We start from the raw sequence: 8,070 nt of genomic DNA, 5'->3' as shown, positions 1-8,070 counted from the left end.
AACAGGCTATACAATTTAATTTTTTTATGTTTAGTCATTTGTTTCCACATTGCTTAAAGGTAAGATATATCATGTAGAAAAAAATGTATGAATGCAGATTTTAGCAAGGTTCAAGATAGTGATAGAAAGAAGAAGACAAGATCAGCTTTACTGAGACTCGTGGTAAATTTTATTCACAAAATATAGATCCAACAAAACATAAATCCACGCCACTGGCGCTTCCAACTGCTCAATCCTTCTCAAAGTTCACTCAAGTGCTCTCTAGAGCTTTCTCTGTCTCTCCCGTTCTGCCACAAGTTTGCATTCAGTCTCCCTCTCACTCGCTCTCTCTCTCTTCACGGCCATTACTGAAACAAGACACAGGTGTTTGTCATTTGCTCTTGGTACCCCCCCCCCCCCCCCCCCCACATGCCCCCACCGCCCTACTCAGACCGGAGAGGTGTCCATCCTGCAGCCCCCTGAAACGTGGCTGAAACGTGGCCGGTGCCCCGAACAAGCTGAAAGGAACCATTACAAATTGGTATAATCCAAACGGCGTTGTGAAAGCATTTCGATAAAGGCGATGAGAGGATCTGCCAGTACCCTTTTATTAAATCCAGTGTCAAGCAGTTCGGCAACCATTGGATATGCGTTGGATTTCGACACATCATTAACTTTGTGGTAATCCACACAGAAACAAACAGAGTCGTCGGTTTTACGTACTAAGACTACCGGGCTTGCCCAATCACTGTTGGATTCTTCTATTATCCCCATATCGAGCATCGCCTCTAATTCAATCTGAACCACTTTCTTTTTATGTTCAGGTAATCTATATGACCGGCTGCGCACCACTACACCCAGCTCGGTCTCAATATGGTGCTGAATGAGATTTGTTCGACCAGAAAGGGGTGAGAACACGTCAGCAAATTCTGCCTGCAACTTGGCTACATCAGTGTTCGGGGACGGCAAAATATGATCTCCTTCCGGGGCCAGAGTGAGAGATTGAGGGTTGGTACTCACTTCTGGCCCGAGATCTTCTTCTGCTCTAATCACCATTACCAGCATTACTGATTCTGCCTTGCTCCATTTTTTTAGGAGGTTATGGTGGTAAATTTGACGTGCTCCACCTCTATCCGTTCGAACTACCTCATAATTGAGATCCCCAACTCGCTGTGTGACCTCAAAGTGATTTGGAACTCAATGTGGGGAGCAACACAAGGAATTTATCCCCCGGTGTAAATGCTCTCAGTTTGGTTCCCCTGTTTTACAGCTGGGTCTGTTTGTGCTAAGCATGCAATAAATTCTCCATCGAGAGCCGCCCCAAAGTGTGGATTTTTGTTCTCAGGTCCAGGACACACTGAATTTCATTCTGACTTTCCAAAGGTCCTTCCTCCTGAGTTTCCTTCAGGACATCTAATACCCCCAGGACTAACGTGCATAAAGAATCTTGAAGGGGGAAAACCCTGTGGAGGCTTGCATGATCTCGCGTTTAGCAAATAAGAGGGATTCATGCCATTTATCCATTTAATCCATTTAATTTTGGCGTCTTCATGAACAAACTTACAAATAATGTTTTTTAATGTGCGATTAAACCGTTCCACCAGTCTGTCTGTTTGTGGGTGATAGACGCTGGTACAAAACTATTTAATGGCCAATAATTTGTAGAGTTCACATAAAGTACATGACATAAACGCTGTGCCTTGATCAGTGAGGATCTCTTTCGGGATCCCCACTCGAGAGATTAAGCGGAACCATGACATTTTTTGCGGATATGTTGCAGAGTGCCACTACTTCTGGGTATTGAGTTGCATTGTCCACTATGACTAATGCAAAAACGATGCCCCCGTGCGGAACATTCTAATGGCCCGATGATGCCAATGCCAATTCTTTCAAAGGGGACCTGCATTAACGGAAGGGGGGCGCAAAGGCACTTTTGGGGAGGCCGGCAGATTTACCAGCTGACATTCACGATAAGACGTGCACCACCTACGCACGTTCTCGTGAATGCCTGGCTAAAAAAAAAAACGGGCCATGAGATGATTTAAAGTTGTAGCCTGTCCTAAATGTCCAGCCATGGGATTACAATGAGCCACCTGGAAAAGCATTTCCTGACGGCTTTTTGGTACCAATAACTGGGTTGTATTTTGTTTTGTTTGAGCATCTTGGGTCACTCGATACAACCAATCTTTTACAATTGCAAAATATGGATAAGAGAGCAGATTATTAGGCTGGAGAGGTTGACCGTCGATGGAATGGACCTGTTCAAATGCATGTTTTAGTGACCCATCCTGAGACTGCTCCTGGGGAAAATCATCGCGCTCAGGGAGGATCAGCCTCTCAATTGCACTCTGCTCCCCTGGTTCAGATCTCAGTGGTCCTGGTTCAGCCTCTCCCACCCGCATGGCTGCCCTCCTCTCCTGCTTTTTCTTTCCATCCCCACATAAATACCCAACAGCCATTTGCAGAGGACCTTCTCCGAGTCCCGGAGATGTTGAGCCATCACGAAGGGCAGGCTACTTTCGCCCAGCTCCAGCAATTAAAATCGCTGCCGATGTTGCTCTGGGCTTCGGCCGACTCGCTGTAAAATGGCCTTTTTCAGGTCGTCAAACACCAGGAGGTTCTGGACAGTGTAGCAAATTAGCTCTGAGGGGAAATATTAATAATTATTCATAACTCATTATGATTAATTATGAATATTTGAATCAGTTAAATAGATTAACTTGATGTAGCTACATTAACATTACAATCATTCAATCAGTTCGTCCTAAGGATGTTCAGTATTGATTATTAATTTGATTCTTAGAAAAGGATATTTTTCGTGGCCACTGAAAAATAATTATTTCTTTGAACTTACCTAAGCACTTAGAACGCATAGCAAGATCGATCATTTAAGGGACAATATGTTTGCAGGCACGGAGTCAGGACCAACATATATTGTGCACAAACTTTAATAACTAAATCACGGAACAAGACTTCAACTCACAGAAGACATACATAACACAATACATGCATGATAAGAGGTAAGGTTAAAGTGGATGGAAGGAAAAGGGTCAGAACAGATGGATGAGGTTATGCAGAAAGTCTAAACCTTTGGAAGAACCACCATTAATAAACTTATTTGTCTGAACAAAGAGTTTACAGTTTTACTAACTACACAGCGATTTCTGTTTTGTACTTTACTTGCATTTAGCCTGAGTTGTAGCAGACCGTCCGAGGAAACAAATTGCAGGAGAAAGTTTGTTGGTTCCGTCCGATGGCATTGAAGTGGCCTTCAAGTTCTTCTGCATCGATTGAAGAAGAAATTATGAACTTGCAAGGTTGCTTCGACTCCTTGGAGGAAGTTGCACATGGCGTGCAGAGTTTGGACCTTCTGGTCCCTGGCCTTGTGAGGCCTTTGGCTCGGTGTGTGTGGAGGCCTGCCATGTGGGCACACTGCTAGGCGGCAGCCCACAGATACAGTGTGTCGTGTCCGCGAAGCAGGAGAAGAGAGAGAGAGAGAAAAGAGTGCATCGCTCCTTAAGAAGTCTGCATGAGGTCACCACCTCCTGAGGTAGACTTGACCAATGAGATTGTTGGGATTTCCATGCGGGAAGTTCCTTTGGAGATTTTATGGCTCTTTGTTTCAAACATGAAATCAAAAGGGTATGGGCCCATTTATACTCTAGTTAATGCAACAAACACATATTGCCTCATACGAGAACATGACATACATGAAAGTGTAAGTCGTGAAGCAAGCATTAATTTGATAGGAGACACGACATATATGAGGTTACATGAAATAGTAAGTTGTTCATAAGACATTCATAAGTGACATACAATGCAACGGACACTTTACAAGACAGTTATGTGTGTATAAGGTCCTAGGGTGCTTGTTTATTTATAGACGGTTTGTCTATAACTTGAGGCAAAAGTGTGTTTTTTACAGGCTTTGTGTCTTTCCCCTGTGGACCTTCCATGTGGCCACATTCTATCGGGTCGTAAAACGTCTTATCAGTTTTGTTTCCAGGGTAACCGAGGATCCTTCTCTGTTGTGTTGAGGGAAGGTCTGTTACTAAGCAAAAAGTATTTAAGACATATTTGTTAAATGTAACAGGCAGTTATGTGTCTGATTTGCCTCAGTCACTACAACAGGCAGTTGTTGGACTCCACTAGACCCCTGGAGCTGTGCTGTGGTATCTGGCACCAAGATGTTAGCAGCAGATCCTTTAAGTCCTGGGTGGAGCCACCATGGATCAGACTTGTTTGTTCAGCACATCCCACAGATGCTCGATTGGATTGAGATCTGGAGAATTTGGAAGCTAAGTCAACACCTCAAATTCGTTGTGCTCCTCAAACGATTCCTGAACCATTTTTGCTTTGTGGCAGGATGTATTATCCTGCTGAAAGAGACCACAGCCACCAGGAAATACCGTTTTCATTACCATTTACTCACTCTCATGTGGTTCCAAAACTATATATGTCCGAAAAACACTGAGACATACATATGTAAGGGGCCTAAAATGAACACTTGTCAAGCGCCAAATGTGAGTAAAAATTGGCATTGGCGAGTACGCCAGTTGGCCGGTAACAATTATTTGAATTCTATCAATGCAATGTTGTGACAACATGAATTTGAACAAACCTGACTGACGCTCTGTACGGTTGACGGGTCAGTTCTGGATCATCACAAAAGTTTAAGTTTTTCCAATTAAGCACTGGAACACGCGAAAGGGAATTTGTTACTCATGTGCTGTGTGTGAAGTTTAAACATCCAAAGTGCGTGCCCTGAAAGGCGCAGCTCAGACAGTGCACGAATTTGTGCTCTCTTTCATGCCTTCCTGCACTTGAATGGACAAATTCACTCAAAATTAAAAATGCCTGTCTCTGCAAGTATCCTAGTAAACATAGTCGGTTATGACTTAGGTGAATGCAAACACAAAACGCAGGATCCATGCATGCATCTTAAAAGTAACAGCATCCTAATAATCCTACTACTGTCTGCGTTTTTTAATGTTAATCAAACAACAAAAGACAAAGAAAAAAATCACTCACTGCTCTTGAATTTTAAAAAGGATATGACAACTATGCAGTGTTATTTATTTGATTTATCTTTCTTTATTAAATTCCAGTACCTGAAAACTATTAGACCAGCCTGAAGAGCACTCTTTTAAAAAAAAAAAAATCATTTACACAGAGAATTGTGAATTTCCATTTTTGTGTCATGGCTGGTAAAATATATTTTTGACCGTTAAATGTTCTTAAGTCACCGGCCATTGGCAGGTGTGTCAAAATGCAGGGTCCTGCATTCATACATAGATACATGAGGATAAATGTCTCTCTTTCTATCTATTCTATATGATGTTTTATTAACAAAGTTCGGGAGGAGCACGTTCAGATAATTAAACCTAATTATGCACAAGTGGAGCTCATTCAGATAATCAACTTAACGAGATGAGATGTGTATACAGCAGACTTATACCTCTGTTCATTTGACAGTTTATCAGTATCCCTCCACCATCCCATTCAACTCAAGCTTAGATTTACCCCCTGGGACTACTAGTGCTAGGAAGAGGAGTATGGTAAACGAGATGCCTAAATTTATGTTGGTGGAGGGATGCAAAAACAGCTAATGCCAGAAGAAGGTAGGTGGCTGCTTATATGCTTTGGCAGCTACTTGAAAGATTAGATGGGTTCACTCCTCCCAAACTTGCGTTTGTGAACTTCACTAATTGAAAGATTAAATGGGTTCACTCCTCCCGAAATTACGTTGTGAACTTCACTAAGATAGTTCACTTGAAGGAGTGAATGAAAACGAGTGAGCGAATTCGGACAGCTGCTGAGCGTACATCGGCTGTACACTCGATATTGCAGTGCAATGTGGGATTGAATGAGTGCACTCAATAACGTCCACTATGGTTTTGGACACCACTACAAATGGCTTTCCCCTCAAATAATGCCCTTTTTGAGGGTATAGGGGGTGATTTCGGATTCAGCCTTTGATTTAATAATATCTTATTGGATGTCAACACAATCAATAATACAATGCAATCTAGTTCTAGACTATTCCTATCACATCGGGGGAATACTTTGGGTTCAGGCCAAAATTCAGACAAGCCAAATACGCATAATCTTTACTCTATTTAATTTGATGTAAGCGTGAACTTGTGAACTACTTGTTTTGAACCTACGCAAAATATGTAGTTTCATTATAGACTTCCAAATATTTAATGTATTTGCTTAAATAATAATGCAAAATATGTGTTCTTTATTTGTATAATGGTTTATATTCATTTTGATATATATTTTCAAAGCTGGCTAATCTCGGATCATCATGTTACAAGTTTCTGCATATTTTGTGTATTGCACATATTTCATGTTGCTCTTTATACTATGATGTTGCACACATTGCACTTTAACTGTACATGAATTTGCATATTTTACCTGATAACGTGTTTTTTCCTAATTGCATTAAGCTTTTTAGACAACACTAAACCATGCCAAAGACAACAACAACATACTTTGCTCATAAACACTACCGTGCCATCAGTTTGTTTCATGGCTGAATTCATAGCTGAATATGATATTTGACAGGCTGTCTGTTCCATAGCAACTTTAATTGAAAGTAATGTATTCTGTGCTGTCATACATGCTAAATACACAAAGAAAGAATGTGATAAATGTGACAAGAGAGTTGCCTGAGATTTAAAGTCAAATTGAAGCAACCCAACAGCCTGTATTGTGAGAAAGCACAATGCTCTGCATAAACACAGTCAACACTTATATGTATATCCATAATCTCTAGAAGACAAAACGCAGCATAACATTTTTAATTGTACAATTACAGTCCTTGCAAGTCAGTGCTATATTCACAATCCTCAAACACATTTTAGTACGAGTTTTCCTAAACCCGCAACCAAAAATGAATGGTCTGCCTAAAGCATTTATTAATCTTAATTAAAATCTCAACACTAACATCTTCAAAATCAAAAGTTGTAGTTATATAGTCAAATATGCTCTTGAAAATGGACATGGTTTGCATTGATTAATGACACTGATAGTTGCAAAAATTTATGTATGAGAGAAGTGAGAAAATCCATTTTTGATTCATTAGGAAATATTTCAGGTATATGTTAAACAATTTGTCTTAAAGGAGAAAAAAGAAAACTATATAACAGTTGCATATTGTATAAAATTATGTTGCATAGGCCTGGTCTATGAATTGGGCATGAGGAATGATAATAACTATTACTGTACACATTTCACTGCAAGTTGTATTCTATAGCTGTGTATAAAATATAGGAAATCCTCTCACTTGGTTCATTTTTAATGAAATGGCCTCACACGTTGCCTGAGCAGCTTAGACTAAAAGTTTACTCCAGCCACAAACCGCTCACGTTATTTTTTTTTTCTCTGTTTGTTTCTCTATAGGCTGTGGAGACTAACCTGGCCTCCAAAGACAGTCACTGGGTGTTTGTGAATGAGGTAAGGGAAGGTTTATATTATCTTTTTCATGTTCAAGTGCTTTCTTATTTTAACTGCACTCTCTTTCTGACTTAACTTTATTTTGTTTGTGTTTGCATTCAGTAATAGATTATTTTGGCTCATGGCAGTATGGAATTAACTACAATATGTAAACATACAGCAGGAATTATGCAGATCAGCCACAAAATCAATGAAATTGGCATGGAACAATTTCCAATTTTTACAGTTGATTAAGTACTAGGTTGTGCAAGGTAGAACAGCTGAGTATCAGACAGAGGCGGTTCTAGGATTTTCATTTTAGGGGGGCTTAGCCCCCAGTGAGGGTATTTTAGGGTCCAAATTGCGCTATTAACTAGTAGCTTCCTAACATGCATATCCATAGGATGGCTGTTTATTAATACTTATAAAGCAATACTTATAAAGCTCCCCCAAGAAAATGTTTATTTCTCTGATCTACATATGTGCATTTTAAGATGTTCTGAACGCCCAAAAATTTGATAACAATAGCTTGAAAACCATGTAACTGGTCAGTAGATTATTTGTCTTTCTTATCTCCACAACTCTCTTTTTCTCTGTTTTTATCTTGCCCAGTATCTTCCCCTTCTAATGCTGAGCTTTGACTGATATAGC

The 8,070-nt window shown here is 40.3% G+C and overlaps 1 protein-coding gene across 1 annotated transcript in view; it reads left to right on the top strand.

The window, feature by feature from the left end:
• Positions 1-1,080: 1,080 nt before the first annotated feature.
• Positions 1,081-8,070, top strand: part of grid1b (glutamate receptor, ionotropic, delta 1b) — a gene marked incomplete at both ends in the record, with an annotated part of 100,975 nt that continues 93,985 nt past the window's right edge. Inside the window, 2 exons of the mRNA XM_079846317.1 lie at positions 1,081-1,164; positions 7,387-7,440. Of these exons, the coding sequence (XP_079702443.1) occupies positions 1,081-1,164; positions 7,387-7,440 (138 nt within the window). The remainder of the gene's footprint in view (positions 1,165-7,386; positions 7,441-8,070) is intronic.

This window comes from Gobio gobio (genome assembly GCF_949357685.1).
Source record: "Gobio gobio genome assembly, chromosome: 20".
In the NCBI taxonomy this organism is placed as follows: Eukaryota; Metazoa; Chordata; class Actinopteri; order Cypriniformes; family Gobionidae; genus Gobio; species Gobio gobio.
This window is presented reverse-complemented; position numbering and strand designations above follow the sequence as displayed.